Source organism: Pinus tabuliformis, chromosome 5_2, assembly GCF_031772625.1.
Source record: "Pinus tabuliformis cultivar Carrire ecotype Pingquan chromosome 5_2, CPIR1, whole genome shotgun sequence".
Classification (NCBI taxonomy): domain Eukaryota; kingdom Viridiplantae; phylum Streptophyta; class Pinopsida; order Pinales; family Pinaceae; genus Pinus; species Pinus tabuliformis.
Window position 1 is genome coordinate 49,481,543 of NC_142306.1, and position 18,649 is coordinate 49,500,191.

An 18,649-nucleotide genomic window follows, 5' to 3' on the forward strand; every position below is an offset into this window, starting at 1 on the left:
ACAATTTAATATAAGCTTTATGAAATGCAAAATTAAAGATAAAAGATGATTGGGATTTTATGTATATTCTTCCCTATGTATCTAGTATTGAAGTAATATAAAGTCAATTTCAACCACCACTACTATAATCCCTAAAAGTTTATCTCAATTTCAACCTCAAGCACAAGTGATAAAATGTAAATTATTTAGTTTATATGATGTTTAGTTCCACCGAATATTAATATTTAATATTAAATATGATGAAGCACGAAGAATGATTAGTAATTGTAAAGTTCCTCGCGATAAAAAACAAATGGTATATTCGTCATTGTTTTGACTAACTAAATTATTGCTGGTTGATCAATAGACGTGTCGTGTGTGATTCTGATTTGATTTAAGTGGCGTGGCATCTAACAAAATCCACAATGAAGAAGTTACAAAAGTTTTATTCTGTTAACCAATGATGGATGTACTTACAAGTTTTGTTTAGTCTTTCCCACTAAACTTGTACTACCAAAAGTACAAACTCCTAACACCACCCACACTCGACTTCGATTTAGACTCAGGCTCTGGATAGAATTGCAGTACATATACACACGGCTCTGAAACTGCATATATACACACTGCATTTGCAGGATGCTCTTCACCTCTTTCAGTTGGAAGAATATACACATCATACGCCTTTTGCCTCACCGCCAACCGACCTGATTTCCTTCACATAAACTGTAACGTTACTCTCCTGCCTTCCCCCAATTCGCGGCCATTTTCAATTCTTTGTTCTGGCCAGTGTCACTCAGTACTCAGAACAAAGTGCGGCTAGATTCTTTCTGCTCGCCCCACCTCAAGGACTGGGGTTTGATTCTCCACCACTCCTCTAATTCCCACCATATCAAATATCGTCTTCACTCTCGCCAATATCCCAGGTACAATATCTTTTCAGAATGCAGCAATTATATATTTATATTTATCTTTTGCTTTTGTTTTTGGGATATTTTATACATATATTTTCAGAATCAGTAATTATATGTTTATATTTTGGTCTTGTTTTTGAGATATTTTAGAGGAGAAATATACATGTTCTGGTCTATACAGGCAGGCAGGCAGATTTAGTTTTTTTTCCCCAAAAAAATAGTGATTAGTGATTTAAAAAGATTAATGGTCATTAGCTTTGAACGAGTGCTGATCAATATTTTCATTCTTAATTACAAAGCTAGAAGCTATTACATCAAGTTACTTGAAAAAATTAAACTTCAATTATCATTCTTCTAAATAAACCCAAGAAATGTGGAGAAAAAAACCAAAAAATATAGAATGTAAACCCAATTGAAAGACACATCAACTTAAAGAAATGTATTTCCATTTTGCACAGGTTAGTTGATTTGTTTACAGTTGCTGCAAGTGGCAGCCTGTGTATATTATTGGCATGCATGGATGCCTGGGCTGTGCCTTCCTTTAGCATCAACAGTACTACTTCTGTCCCGGATTCTCAAACTGAGAATATGGCGGTGGGCATGGACGTGGATATCCTTATTCCAGAAAAACAATGGGGCATACAGAATATCATTTATGGTTCTGCTCCAGAGCTTGCAATGTCGATGAAGAAGAAAGAGAATTTTAAACCCTATGCGGGCAATCAGACAAAATGCCCGCAATGGAATTTGAATGAATATGAGATTGTGGTGCCTAACCTTCCCCGAAAACCCAACTCCAAGTCGTCACCTCGCCATGGTTATTATTGGATCAATGCTCAGAATTCATCATTTCCATGGAATCCCAACAATTTTTACAGGGCTGACAGCTTTGCTCGTCGAGTAGCAACAGGAAACAAGAAATTAATCAGGCCTGCAGATGGGAATATCATGTATTATGAATGTTTCAGTCTGTAACAATACCCAATTCGGTCTTTACCCAATCTAATGTCTGTCATACCGTAAATGTTGTTCAGTAGAAACTAATCAAAGTTTTCTGTACCTGTATTATAGCTTCGTTGACGATTTTCGATGTAGTTTTTCAATTTTTGGAAGTGTTATGGTATACTCTATCAGAGTTGATCCTAGCTCCAGTTTAGTGTAAAATCCTTCGAGTAATATTTATATCAGCATAAACTTTTTATGGCACATAGCCACTTACGTACAAAAGAATATATTAATTTGTGTTCATCTTTGAAGGAAGGAGACACTAAATTCCAAAGAAAGTGAAATATTATATTACTATAATTGAGAATAATACAACAAAAGAAGGATAAACATGCAGGTTATGCTATATAAAAGTTTTAATCACTGGCAACAATTTTGAATGGAATTATCTTCTTTTAAATATGGAATTTTATGAAGAGTGGGAGTGTCTCCATCTTCCTTTTATTTCATTTTTTCATCTGATTGTCTTTATTTCATTTTTTCAATTTTGTTTTTAATTAGCTAAAGTAAAGAAATTGAAAATTGATTTTACTTGGATTTATTTATTTATCTGTTATTAATGCTTTTTTAAAGATTTTGATTAATTTACATTTTGACATAATCAATATAGATTTATTTAGTTCCAGATGTACCAATTGTTGAGAGGAATCAAATTTATCAAGATGCAAATCTCTTTCTCATTGTAAATTTGAGAAAATGTTTTCACCTTGAGAGATTTGATTCCTTTCAACTTTTAGTAAATCTAAAATAAAAACGAATCTATATTGGTTTTCAGCAACACATTAATAAAATGTTTTGACTGTAAGAACTTTTGTATTTTCACTTATTTTGTAATATATACCTAATTGACATTGAAATATTTTATTTATGACCTAGGGTCTTCACATTAAAATGTTAATACATGTGGTTATTATTATTATTACTTAAAATGCTACATCTCAACTCTATATTAAATATTGATGAAATTACAAATGTCTCCCATACTTTCAATTAGAAAGAACATACTAATGGAATAAAAACTCCCTTGCTCCTTCCTTCTATATATTTGATGTTCAACATGCATGTTGAAATATTTTATTTATAAACCCACATTTTTTTTGTTATTGATATTTCTTAAATGTTATATATAAACTCTATATTAAAAATAGAATAAATTATAAGAATTTATTTTAATTTAAATTACTTTAATTTTCTATATATAAATTATGTTATTTAATATGGACATTTGAATATTTTATTTATGGTTGACACTAAGATATGTTTTAGTTATTGATATATTTTTATTTTAAATATTACAAGTTAATTGAACATAAAATAAATTGCACATCATGTAAGATCAATAATATTATTTTTACATGTTATATGTCAACTCTATATTAAATAGTGAAGGAATTACAATCTCCCTAATACTAAAAACTAAATTAATTTTTTGTTTACTATCAATTATTTTATCTCTCTATATAAAGTTGATGTAAATTTAAGGTGAAAATTTAACTATTTTATTTATACCTGACATTTTTTTTTGTTATTACTATTTTTAATTTGTTAATGTAAGTATTATTTTATTATTTCTAAATATTATGTTACATGGCATCTCCTTCATACTTGGTTGTAGAGTGCCTCTCCACCCAACAATTAACCAATATTAAATCTTAATAAGTGGTCTGTTTTGGCCTTTTCTTTTTCTCTTTAATTCCTCTACCCCAAAGTTTGTAGGTTCTCCCCTAAACTCAAATGGTAACTCGTCTCTCTCCTCCCACCTATGTTAGTGTGACTTTGATCCCCTTTTGCATTTTTGCAACTTTGTTAAGGATCTATTATAAACTCTTCCCTAACTGGAGTGAAGCTCTCTCTTTTCTTTATCCTTTTCCCTTTCATCTTCCTTGGACTTTGGAACCCTCTTTTGCTTCCTATGGTGTTGTTTTCCCTACTTTTGTGCATCTAGATATCAACAAGAGCTACCCATAGTTAATAATGTGTCTCATCTTACTTAAAGGAGTATTATTAATATGTCTCCCAATAGTTATCAAGGTAATTATACAAAAATTCCTACTTAACCTTACAACATAGGTGACCTTCCCCTTACTACTATATAAACAAAGCTAATCATAGAGGATAACGACCCCTTACACCCGACATTACACCTATCATTTCTCCTCATAGTTGAGTTAATCATACAACTTTAGCTTATTCTTGTGGCAAGTAAACATACAACATCCTATCTCATTTGGATGTGTGATAAACTCATATCCTACATGGGACAATTTGAGGTGAATCCTTAGAGAATTTATGCAATTTAGAGACTCTCTTAGGAAACCCTTTTCTACTCAAATAAGTTGCCCAAATCAAACCTCTAACATCTTCTTCCCTTTAGCCCTATATACCTCCTCCCAAGCAGTGTGAGGAACATGAGGCTCCCCCCTTTCGAGAAGTACTCATACAATTAATCTCAAAGACTCAAGTGCTGACCATTTCCCTAGCTCATATAAGTGGTGAAAATATCATAAGCACAACACTCACACTAAGTTGATGTTGCATCCTTAAATGAAGCAACCCTTCCTCTTCTGGACGATGTTCACAACTTACTACCATGATCCAAGTTTTTACCTCTTAATATAAAATAAGTTTTCCTTAATCCAATATATTTCATCTCAATAAGTTCTCTGAAACAAGATGCATCTTCTCAACATAACACTTCTTCTCTTCAACTTGAACCTCGGCTTAGGTTTGAAAATTTTGGAATTCATCCCCTTATTTAAGAGTGGGTAGATGAAACCCCTAATTCTCTTAAGATTCAATCTCAATCAATGGTTTGTATTCTCATGGCCTGCCAAAAATGATCATGATTGGATAATTATATTATTTTTCATCTATAGTAATGTTGATTATATCATTATATTAGTTTTCATATATCTTGATTCTTTAGAGTGGAAAAATTAGAGGAATTAGCCTCACGGCTGAGTCATTTTTAGTAACGGGTCGAAGTTTGGAGAATTGGGGTCTAAAAACTTCTAAATCCATTTTGAGGCATTAAATGATGTTTTTTGGGGTGAAAAACCTATCACTTTCACAAGACCCCTAAGTGTTTTTTCTACACATAGAGTCCTTTCCAACAATGCAATGATCATATCAAATGGACTTCTTATGCAAAATTTATGCCTCCCACAAATTGACGTATTATGTTAACCACCATGGTACAAGTGGATGCCATGTCAACCCCCATTACTCATGCATATGGGGCTAGGCACATGTATACTTTGAAGAATAATCTAGAAGGTTCAAACTCATAACTCTAGTTGAGGGTTAAGGAAGCCAGACCTTACCCCTAGTGGGCTATTAGATTATGTTACCATTACAAGGCCACTAGGAGGAGTAGCAGTTTCATTCCATGCTATTGTGTTTTGTTCTATAGTTGAGCAGAGCAACTGGGAGTGGGAAGGCATAAACAAGAATAGAAGGGGTTAATATTCTATAGTAGCCTTACAAGTCATAGGTCTTAGATAATTCCTTAGAGAGTACCTCTTTCTTTGTAGTTGTACATTTTCCATATAGAGAAAAGAGCGTAAGGCAACCTCACCTTATAGTTGGGCTTTCTTGCGTAATGGTTTCCTGGTGAAAATAAATTGTCTATTGTGGAGGGTTTGTGTATTTGTTTATATTATATGTTTCTCACATTTCAACTAATTTATTTCAACATAAAAAAACCATAAATAAAGAATCTAAGATCTAAAAGGAATTAAAATTCATAGTAAATATTTCATTACTTCTATCTAATTTGTTGTGATGAATTGTTCTATTCGAATATCCACACCAATTTACATATCAAAAACTTAGATATCAAGCCTCCTATAAGACATTTTTATTATGATGAGTGGTTAATCATTAAGGACACCCCTCTTGCTTCCTCTCATTTTCTTTTTCATAGAAGGTGTACCTCTTCTAACGCTTTTCAAATCAATTGACCCTTCTCCCTATAACACACCCTCCCACCCCCTTGGGACATTTTCAAGTAGTGGAAAGTGTAACGTCATCAAGTTATATAGATCTCCAAGGTCTCTTTATGGAAATGGGGTCACAAAAACCCTCAAATTTCAACTCACTCGGAATCTAAAACAAACACCACTATCATGATCGACTCATTGAAAGATTTTCTGTGGTAAAATTTTACCTCAATCTGATACTCGGATCAAAAGTTATGAGCTTTTAAATTTCACCATTTAATACTTGCCACATAGGAAATTCTTGTCACATAGCACACCTGCAACGTTCACGTGGAATCCTAATGCCATTTGAGCCATTCAACGACTCGAACTTTTAGACCATTCAAACCATTTGGGCCACTCAAGTCATTTGGGTTGAAATTCCTAGACCCAAACTCCACTCGTGCCACTTGGACCCAAACTCCACTTGGACACCACTTTGTATTGGCATTGAACTCCACTCGACCTAAAATCCACTTAGCCCAAACTCTATCATTTGTTCAATTTTAATATAAATTATTATAGCCACGAAGGGCCCTGCACATGTAAAATTTGATTAAACTGATAAATAAATAAATCCACAAGGAATTTCCCTAGTCTGTCTGAGTGATAGAAAAGATACATGATTAATAACCATACATCAGTTTCCAGTACTACCCTCAGGTCTCGATCGACTAGTAAAATGAATAAGTTTTTATAAAGAACCCTATTTCATAGGCCAATACATTTATATGTAATCTATTTATTTATTTATTTATTTCAAAAAAACGAGTAGCAATTTTCATTAATAAATATGGACATGGGTCAGGTCCCTTACAGTCATGGAGAAATCTGTCTCATATTTGTGCAAATATGAAAAGAAAGAGACCCTATTGCTACCTATATTATTTATATATATACTCTTTACATCTTTCAGACTATATATTTTCCAAAAAACTCCACAGTACATGACTATCCGACAAAACATAAAATTATAATTTTATAAGATAACAGTTACTCGTGACCTCTAGCCTTGAATTCTTCCTAAGCTGCCTCAGACAATATGCCCAGTTCCACACTCCTCCTAGCACTAGGTTCTAGTTCTTGAATTGCAACATCAGTGTTTCCCTTTGCCATTGGAGCAGGTCCTTCACAGAGACCGAAGACCTCCTTCAGATTCCCCATAGTGGCCATCTCCACTCGCAATTCAATATTGTCCACTTTATGTTTCAGGTTCAAAAAAATGGTATTCAGTTATTCCATTGATTTTTGGAGCAGATCCATGTCCTTCCCAAGGCCAGATAACTAAGAAAACACAATAACCATGTTTTTGTTGATCTCCTTGAAAAATTCCTTGACAATCTTCTTGCAAAGATTTTCCACAATTTCTTCTATACTCCTATTATGCCCGAACTCCTCAGCATCATTACCACTTCCATTGCTTGCAGAAGCCATTTTTCTTGCAATTCTCCCTTGCACTAGAGTAATTCAACAATTGAGCTACTTTAGGTAGCTAAAATATATAATTGCCTGATCCTTACCAACATTCCTTCCCATCTTGTCAAGCGTAAATTCATTTCGTTTCTGCAACAAAGTCTAGCCACCTTTCACCCTCTTCATTACACCCAAATTCCTTTCGACTCAAACCAAAATGGTACTGTGACTACACTCACTTGAGATCTCATTTAATAACCAAGGGCAGAGAGCCCACTTGTCTTGTATCATGACCGACATACTCCCCCCGCATCCACTTGTTCTTTAATGTCCAACTACCAACATCCTCTCCCAAGGATCTCCTTCGAATCCTCGTAATTCTACCATATTTAATTACCTGTTGTTCCTCATTAATTCTCGTGCTCCAGTTGTGATCCATAAGGATTACGATTAATATTTTAATTAAGGGACATGACATATAGCACTATGATGGTCTATGAGTAAGGTTCCTTGCTCTAATTCCACTCCTTTGTTGGCTTCGACATCTGCCAATTGATTATTTTCTCTTTTAACATGGAAGATTTTGAACTCTTCTAATTTTCTAAGGAGATACATTATCCTTATGATTAATGGAGAGGTTTTTGAATCAAGAAGGCCTTCATTTCTAGAAAGAATTATACATTTTTGGATAACCATCATTGAATCACCTATGATGATCAAATTCTTGACGCATTTAGAGATGTTGATCTTCAGGCCTTGCTAGAGTGATACCACTTCGACTTGATTATTTGTGGCTTTCTTAAGCCCCCAGCTCTAGCCTCCCCGAGAACTCAGATATTTATCCCCAATTTCAATCATAGCATTTTCAACAATGAAAGATGACAATCATAAGGAATTAAACCATGTCTATAGCTACACATTGATTTAAGATACTTTTATTCCCTACACGAATAGCACTTATTCAAAATATTACAAGACCAGTAGTATTCAAATTAGCATGAAACCTAAGCATGAAAACAATTATAATTACAAAGCTTTGCATTACCACATGCAATATATTATCTTGCACAACATAATCAAGATACCCCTATTACAGCTTCAAGGCATAAATCCATTTTAATCCACAAAGCATTCCAAGAAGTTTTCCTATTAATTCGATCCATTAATTTCCTACAATGATGCAAAATTTCCACAAATCTAGAAATCAATTCAATAAAGAATCAATCTTCATATTCATAGCTCGCAATCAAATACTTTTATCTGAAATAAAGAAATGGCTAAAACTAAGGGTGGGACTTTGATTTTCCACCCACCATGGACTAATTGTAGCTAGTATTTCTAGCAACAATCACCCCCAAGTCAAATCCACAATCTAAGGGGATTTCTTTAAGAAACTACAACAAAAAACCATACTCATCTCTAGGAGTACAATAAATTTATGTATATGCAAGTGGTTTATCATTTGTGGAAAGCACTATAGGAATTCACATTTCTAGGTGATTTATCAACCGTGGCAAGTACTATGAGAGTGGTTTATCTTCTTGACAATAAGCACCTTGGGTCGTTTATCAACTTACTTGATAAGCATTGGGTGGTTTATCAACCCTCTAAGAAAGCACCCAATGTTTTATTATTACTTTCATCAACCACCCTCCTGTCTAGTGGTTTATCAACCCAACAGTAAGCACCTTGGATGGTTTATAAGCACTTTATGCAAGCACCCAAAGTGGTTTATCATCCCTTCTAGGAAAGAACCTTGAGTGGTTTCTTAGCCCTTCTAGGCAATAACACATCACCCATCTCCTTGGAGCTTTCCATTCTCTTGGAAACATATAGTCCATAACTTCACAAAGTAAGGAATCTCATTCCCTTAGCCTGAGCAAGGCACACTAGTGCTCAACCAATGCTAAGGATTTTATTTACTAAATTCTAAATTTGACTTATTTCCAACAAAGTATTAAGAAGATACCAACCTCTCCCTTGCTACTCAAGTCCCTTTTTATCTTTTTTCATATGTGTCCCTTCATGTTCCTAAGGGAACATTCTCTTCTTTTCCTAGATCTTTCTTATTGGTTGAATATTTAATTAAGTAGTGGTTCAAGCTCACACCACTCAAATTCATCTTCCTCTTCCATCTTAGATCGTGGATCTATGGTCCCACTGTTACTAACCAGAAGTGGGTGACCCCTAGTAGTTGATTTGAAGTGAGGTTCCATTCATATCTCTACCACCTACAACAGTCATATGTTTCCTACTCATTTTCAAAGAGAAAATGTTGGAAGGCGGGACTATGATCAAAAGATGCTTTATTCATTTTGAAATTAGGTGCTTATGCTTGTTTTTATTTTGGAATTTTGACATGGATTATGGGGTAACTTATAATAAAGAAGAACCTTGGTCACGATCTTGTTCCCTCACCTTAAATGTCGAATTAATTTTCAATCATAGTCTAGTGGGACCTCCCCTAATGGGCCAATGGGTATAGCAGGGGCACTACTTGGGAAGTCATGATTGATGTAGCATAGCTCAATATCTCCCTATTCCATAATTACCACTTTCCATGATACATTACAAGCTATTATTCCACCTCCCTTCTTTGGGTTCAACTAACCATTGGTTCTTTGGGATTTGGCACCCACACATCCTCATACCTGTGTAGGGCATGGAAATGTACCTTGGGAGGTTGATGCCTTCAAAAGAAACTTATTGAGCATATGGTGGCCACAAGAAAAATAAAAGAATAATCAAAATCCAAAAGATGGTCGGAAATTACAAATTAGCACATGGGAAAAAGCCAAGCATGAGCTCTACCTCATTCATATGCCCATCACCTGGTTCTTGGGCCAATGGTGTTGCCCTAGTATCTCATAGAAGACAAGGAAGCCTTGCATGTCCCAATCCAAGATGGGTGATGAACTACCCCATCTTTACGGGAGTACTAAGTGTTATACATCATACAAAGCAAGCTCTCATTCCTTGAGCTACGAGCAGTAATACAAAAAGGAATCAAGAAAAAGTAAAATACATTTGGAGGGGTGGAAAAATAAAGGCTAAGATAATTCACGCATTTATGACTTCTCCCTCCATAATATATACACCTAGGGTTAGTGTGACAACCCCGGTTAATTTTATCATTCATTTTAAATTTATTTAAAAAAAAGTGGGTTGAGTTTAGGGACACATATTCTAGAGCTGAGGAGGGGGGAAATTGCTTGGGGATGTTGATGTGTTTAATGGTAACCAGGGAGGCTGACATGTGTGCACAAGAGATTGGTTGAAAAAACATCAGTTGGAATGAGACAAGGAGCATTCCCCTAGATAAAAGAATGCATGAAAACATGACCTATGTGAATTTGGCCATGCAGCAAGGAACAAGTTCGTAACTAGTTGAACACATACTTGTTTCCCACCTATGATAATTGAAATAAAATGCAACGAACAATGGAGCATCTAGCACAATTCGATGGGCTGGAGAAATCTTGGCCATACAGGAATAACAACTAGGGGTAATATGCAATAATGTTTACTGGAGGAGAGGTTTGGCATCAAAAATCAAGGGAGAACATAGAGAGCAATGCAGAAAGGAGGATGGAGCTTCCAAAGAGGGGGAATTGTGAGTTTTTTTAAGGATGATATGAGATAAAGAGTAGGAGCATCAACGCAGAGGAAAGGAAGGAGCTTCCGAAGGAATTTTGGAAGTGGGGATAGAAGTATGGCATTAAAAAGAGTTAGTGCAGATATTTAGGGGAAATTGGATGAACAAAACATGAATTGGGGAAGCAGAGCTTAATGAAGATACACATAGATATTTTTTTGCATCTTTGGTGTATTCAGTGTTAAGGAGAAGTTTTGTGTGTGCATTCGAGGAAGAGTCAAACAAGCTTGACCCTACTGGTAACATCGAGAACACAATAGGAAAATAGAAAAGAAGGAGCACGCAAGGAGAGAGAACAGAAGGAGAAGGATGATAGAGGTATGGGTTGAAAACAACAGAAGCAAAGAGCTTTCAAAATTATTGAGGAAGCCTGATTAAGAGGAGTATGAGTTGAAGTCAAGTAGAACTCATGCATTCATTGCTCGTGAATTGTTGTTGTGTGTAGCGTCAAGGGAAAATCCCTTGTTGTGTGCATCATTAGGGAGTTAAGAAAGATTTAATCACTAGATATCATGGAGAACACAACATTAAGGTAGGGAATAAGCGTGTTGTGAGAGGTCGATGCATTGCTATAATAACTTGACACTCGGAGAAATTTAATTATAATTACTCAACGTTTAGCAATGTTGATGAAACCATGAGAATCTAACTAGAAAATCATAAAATAACTTGCCATGGTGTGTGTTCTATGGGGTTTGCATTGGTCTAATAGTTGCAGGGAGTCAAAATCATAACATAGGAGCTAGTGTTAAGTGAAGAACTAGAGAGTAAGTTGCCTTGTTATACTAGTGGTAGAAGGCCATTACCTTCAATGATAGAAGTCCTTGTCCATAACCTGACCAATGTGTTTAGATGGTGGGTGGAGGTAATTATACCTCTAGAGTCCGTGTTCTAGCTAGCAATATTAGCTTAAAATCTTTAGTAAATCCCCCTTCAGGCTCTAGAATCTCATTCGAGGTTGATTGGGCTGCAAGAAATACCACAATGTTGTCCAATACAAGGTTGGGTGGAGATTCATAGTCTCAAACTAAATTTCCAATTCTATTCATCAATATAAGTATTTATCCTTTTACCATATGCCATGAATTTCTTGTTATTATTATGTGTAAGAGCCTATTGCATCATTCCCTAAATGATTTAACATGCTTTTAATCATCTCATTGGTTTTCCATTTAATTGGTATTTTCCAGGTTTTTGTTGTTTATAGGATTTCATGCTAGGATATAAGGTTGATAGATTTCCCTGAAGATGTGCTTTACAACATCCTTGGTGGATGGTTTGATATAGTTGATAACTGCACTGGCTCTCAATGTTGCATTGTTGAGTGAATCACTTGATTAGACATAGACAAACATTGTTCACGAGAGAAGTAAGTACTAATGTTTTGGTTGCTATAGATAAATGAATTTCTCATGTTGTCAGGATGCTAATAATGGAAAGTGGAAGGATTTTAGTATACTCTAATTGCTAGATTTATGATATGTCCATGAATATGTGATTTTATCTACCTTGTTCAATTGAAATCTCATGATTCTAGTTAACAACATAATGAGGTATGGTTTTTTTTTTCTTGAAGGTAACAATATGTCAGTAGGATAATATCCATGAAGATTCAATACCAATAATTATTGTAGGACTCATGTATGGATGGCTTGAGTAGATGATGCACAACCTTGATGAGAATGAGTTCTTTGCATATGTGGTGCTCAACCTTGAATCATTATGATGAAATTTTACGTTTAACATGAACTGTTATACTTAGAATGAATTTCCTATTACACATATATAGATGATGTAGGAGCATCCAGTTAAGGGCACCATGACTGGGTGTTGGTCTCCGCCAAGGTGGAAAGTTTTATCAGTGATTGGTTTCTTTATGTTTAAATAGTCAAAGTAGAATGTAGGAATTTGTTTCTTTTTAATTTAAGTATCAATTATGGAACAGTCTAGTCAGTTAGGGTCACTGTCTTGTTTGTCTTTAATAAACAATAGTTTTATAATTGTTTCGTTCATTTTAGAAAAAAAAAAAACAAACATGTCAAATGTAAAATCTTGCAATGCAAGCAGAACCAAATGCATAAACAGTTGTATAACTAATAGAATAGAAACTGAAAAGTAACTACGCACAGTTCAGATAACTATGGACAAAAAGTACAAATGGAAGATTGTAAATCATTCTGAAGGTTCAGCATACGAGCATAAGTAATAAAAAGTAGAGCAGACAATTTTTATTCATTCGAATCCATCTGTAACAGCCATTATAATATTTCTTTATTGTTTTTCCTAATCATTGAACAACCAGAATAGCAAACATGGTGCATGCAGACTATTTCATTTATTTTCTTTTCTAAAAGAACAACACGCAGACAACAAGGATTGCACGCGAGTTTCCAGAACGAAGGTTGGTAGTCCACGAAGAGAGACCACGACTGAAACAAACAAGTGAAATTCCAAACAGTTCGAGCAAAGGCGAGCATGTGAATGCTGGTAATAAAACCCCAGGACAGAGGTAACAGACATAAACCAAAACATTGTGATTTCTTTTCATTTTAGAACAATATATATATATATATATATGTGTGTGTGTGTGTGTGTGTGTATTCACATACATATGACGGAAGTTCTGGAGATAGCCAACGAATAGCTAAAGACCTGAGTTAGCAATTAGAACCCTAGACGAGGGTTTTAGTTCCAGAAATACATACATAAACATATATAATTGTATACAATTAACAACTATCAACCCAAACTAACTAGTGGAACCTTAGAAGAGAGTTGCGTATAGCCTTTAGGCAGTCTTCCAAAATCATTGTAACTTTACAAAATTTCGCAGAGTCAAACGAGGGTTTGTGCCAACAACCCAGGACGCATAGCGATGACAGAGGCATATTAACAAAGAAATACTGGGACTCAATCCCATTAAACCGACACAAACTAAGCACCAGAAAATAAGTCGAGACAGTGGTAGAGCCTATCGGAACAAGGACCGTGGTGTTCATACCAAGCATGCTCGAGGACCAAACCCCGACCTGCACAACCGAAACAGGGCAAGACTGTTAGCCAATTGTCAACTAGAAGAAATAAACGAAGGGCAGAGAATTGTTAGTACATTGCGGAAAGAAATTACCTGGAGTTTTGGCTGCACAAGAAGAAAGCAAAACCAGAAGTCACAAGCCACAGTGACAACCTGAGACAGAGGAGCCAAGATTGTTAGAACCAGTGTAAGACGAGGAGAAAAAAAATCATGGAGAGTTAGGTTACCTGAGTGAAATCGTGAATAAGAGGAGGCCACTGTAGACGTGACCTGTAGCATGCACAACATGAATCAACTCTAATCAGTCGGATAACCATTAAAGAACAATAACAGTGAAGCAAGAACAAGCCAAGCAACTGAATAGGACATATTGTGACTATTTCTCTATGCAAACGAGCAGAGTCATCACCCTGTGCTCAAGGAGCCAAGCCCACAAGTCACCCAGATAAACGCAGGTGCCACACTCACAGGCAGAGTAGTCCATGACTGGCACATACAGAGTCGCAACTTAATATCATACATTTGCAGCATAAAAAAAAACTTCTAGACCAAACCCTCAGCACAGTAGAAACGTAAAACAAAAATGACAGATGAACAATAGGAGGAAGGGTTTTGGCATAGACTGAGGAGTGGGAAACACAAACCAAGGTAAGTACCGCCAGCACAGTGATATTAAAGACTGTCATAAATGCCACCTTAACAAAGTCCAGAATCATCCAAAGATTAAACGTTAACCACAGCTGTTAAGTCCACAAGAGAATCATTATTTAATAATTTAATCTGTGATTAATGTAATATTGTATTATTTAAAATATTTGTAGTGCAGAACCGTGAGGAACTTTGGGCTGGTCCCATCATAGTGGTATTAGAGAAGGATTCAAAATTAGCTTGAGAAATGGAGGTAGGAAGACGAGGTCGTGGAAGAGGTGCTTGGAGGGTAGCAGAGGAAGGATTGAGAGAGGAGATCATGATTCTTACTGCGCATTTGGAGGCAGTTGAAGCAGGGAGAAGAAGAGATCTAGAGGTAGGTCATGACAGCGAAGAGGAAGCTATAGTGACAACAGATGGATCGGATGAAGAAGGGTCGGAAATGAGACTGTTGAGGTCAGTCTTATTGGCGAGCAGCAAGCCTAAACTAGAAATCCCAAATTATGACGGCAGCTTGTCCATAGAAGTTCTGTTGGACTGTATCAGCGAACTGGACATGTATTTTGAGTGTGAAACAATGTAAACTTTGAAGCGGGAACTATAAACTCAAAACAGGAACTCTGGCCAAAAAACCTCGAAAAAACATCAAAAACAGTGCTAAAAACGAAAAGTGTTGATGCTATAATAACACCTTTTTTTTTTCTTGGGTAAATTTTCAACATGTTTGAAAAATGGTGGTGAAAATCATTTTTTTGCGCAAAAATTATCCAAAAAACACCCTCAAAATAAAAAGTGTTAATGCCGGGAGAACACTTTTTTTTTCAAAAGTAAAATTTCAACACTTCGAAATAATGGCATAAAATATTTTATCATGACCCCGAAAAACATTAAATTAAAAAAAATAAATAAATAAATAAAATCAAAACAATGAAAAGACACAAAACAAAAAAAAGTTTAAAAATTAAAAAATAACAAAACATAAATTAAAATATATACTAAAAACGAAACATAAAATAAAAATGAAAAAAAAAAAAAATCAAAAAAAAAAAAAAAATAAAAAAATCAATCAATCATAAAAATGTAAAAAAAACAAAATTAATGATAAGAATTAAAAAAAAAAACTAAAAAAATATATAAAAATTATAAACAAATAAATAATAAAAAAATATTTAAAAAAAAAAGAAGAAAAAAGAAGAAGTAGTAGTTATCTTGTAAACCATAAAAAAATTGGCAAAAAAAAAAAACATTTAAAATAAACTAAAAATTAAGTAGGTAAAAATAGAAAAATAAAAAAAAAAAAATTAAGAAAAAACAAAAAAAGTAAAAATAAAAATTAAAAACAAACTAGATTTAAAAAAAATATAAAATTAACAAAAAAAAAATTAAAAACTACTAAAATTAAGATTAAATGTTGATTACTTAAAAAAACAAATATAAAAATATATATATAAGACAAAAATAAAAAATAAAAAATGTTAAAAAAATTTGTCTCACAAACCATAAAAGAATTTGGAAAAAAAAAACATATATATATATATATATATATATATATATATATATATATATATATATATATAGCAAAAAATGGGAAAACAATTAAAAACAAACTAGTTTAAAAAAAAATATAGAAAATTAACGAAAAAAATTAAAAAACTAGTAAAATTAATATTAAAAAAAAAAAACAAAAAAGAATTTAAAAAAAAAAGAAAGAGAGCGCATTTTTTTGTTAAAAAAAAAGTAATTATTTTTTATTAAACCTACATTTTTATTTAAAAACAAAAAAAAAAAAACAAAAAAAATTAAACAATCTTTTTTGTATTACTATATATATATATATATATATATATATATATATATATATATATATATATTTTCCTATAAACAAATTTAATTTTTTAATTTAAAATTTAAAAAATTATTTAAAAATAAAAATAAAAATTAATATAGATTTTTTAATTTTATTGTTTTAATTAAAAAAAATTTATCGTGGCCCTCCACTCCGGGAGTGGAGGGCCACAATAATTAAAAAAAAAAAAAAACAACGTTAAAAAACCAATATTAATTTTTTTTAATAATTTTAAATTAAAAAATTAAATTTGTTTAAAAAATATTAAAATATTTTTATTGATTTGTATTTCTAATTACGAAAAAAAATAAGTAATAATAATAATAATAATAATAATTGTTTAAAAGAAAAAATTAATAATTTTTTTAAATAAAAATAAAGACTGTTTAAAAAAAATATTATTTATTTATTATTTATTATTTTTTAAATAAAAAATGTAGGTTTAATAAAAAATAGTTACATTTTTTTTAATAAAAAATACGCTTTTGTTTGTTTGTTTGTTTGTTTTTTTAGTTTGAATTTTTTGTTTTGTTTTGTTCTTTTTTTGTTTTTTGTTTTTTTTAAATTATTTTTTTTTTAACAAAAAAAATAGACATTTCTTTATAAACAACAAATGTTTATTTATTTTTTTATTTTTTTATTTTTTCATTTGAAAAGACATATATTTTACGCCATTTTATGCTTCTTCTTCTTCTTCTTCTTTTTAAGTTTATTTTTGTTTTTTTAATGTCAATTTTACTAGTTTTTAAAAAAAAATTCATTAATTTTATTTTATTTTATTTTTTTTCTTTTTTATTTTTTATTTTTTTTCCCTAGTCTTTGCTAATGTTTTTTTTTTTAATTTCTCTATTTTACTTACTTAATTTTATAGATATATATATATATATATATATATATATATATATATATATATGTTTTAATTTTGTTTTTTTTTTTCAAAATTATTTAATGGTTTATGAGATAATTTTTTTAACATTTTTTATTTTTATTTTTTGTCTTTTTTATATATATTTTTATATTTGTTTTTTAGAGATAATTATTTCATGTTGATTGAAAATTTAATTAACGATGTATAAATATGTAGAATATCGAAAATGCAAAATATCGACCTTCTTCTTTAAATATGCAAAACAATAAAATCCTCACTACAAAAAAATAAAAATAAAAATAAAAACAAAAAAATATGAAGAAGAAGACCACTTCCAAAATTATTAAATTTACAAAATAATTATTTACATTTCATACATTAAAAAGTTTAAAGTCAAAAAATAGGTCTTTTAAAAAAAGGGTCTGATGCAGAATAACCACTTTTTGAAATCAACATGAAAATCACTACCATTCTAAAACGCAATGTAAATAAAAAAATTAAAGTGTCAAAAACTATGCTCTAAATAAAACATGTGTGTTCTGCATCACCCCTTTTCAAAATCAGGTCACTTTTTTGCTATCTCTACAAAACGGGTAACAGTATCAATTCCTGTTTCAAAGTTTACGTTGTTGTGAAGAGGTCAGTGAAGACCGGAGAGTCAAGTTCACTGTGACAAAGTTGAATGGACACGCAGCCCTGTGGTGGGATAGTGTCCAAACAGAGAGAAGGATGTTGAACAAGTTGCCGATCAAGAAATGGTCAAGGATGGTGGCCAAGTTGAAGGGCAGATTTTTACCTAAGGATTACCAGATTGCACTACATCGACAAGTGCAGAATTTGAAGTAGAAAGGGATGACAGTAAGGGAGTACACTAAAAAAATTTACCAAGTGAATTTAAGGGCCGGTTATATAGAGGACACCTCAGAGAAAACAACCAGGTATGTAAATGGCTTAAGGTTAGAAATATTAGATGAAATCAGCATTCTTTCCCCAAAAAACATTAAAGAAGCATATCAGAGTGCTATGAAAGCAGAGGAGAAGATCGCTAGAAAACAAAATGCCAGGAGAGGACGGGGAACTAGTAGAGGAATAGGATAGTCTTATGGCAGAGGGTGAATTGCTAGCAGTAATGAAGAAGGCAGCAGTTCCAAAGCTTCCAAAACAACAGAAAAAGGTGACAACACGAGAGGTGGTAGGCCATATCAGTGAGGCAGGGGAAATGGCCGAGGCAGAGGAGCTGGTTATCAATGTTACAGGTGTCACAAGTGGGGACACAAATCTTTTGAGTGTCCTGAGGCAGAACAAGCTGG

General features: G+C 32.9%; 1 protein-coding gene across 1 annotated transcript; it reads left to right on the forward strand.

Annotated features, from left to right (window-relative positions):
- The first annotated feature begins 535 nt into the window (after positions 1-535).
- On the forward strand, positions 536-2,231 carry LOC149157524 (uncharacterized). Its single transcript, XM_089437635.1, has 2 exons — positions 536-902; positions 1,349-2,231. Exon 2 carries the CDS (start codon positions 1,407-1,409, stop codon positions 1,863-1,865), a length of 459 nt encoding a protein of 152 aa, XP_089293761.1. The 5' UTR covers positions 536-902; positions 1,349-1,406; the 3' UTR covers positions 1,866-2,231.
- Positions 2,232-18,649: the final 16,418 nt, after the last annotated feature.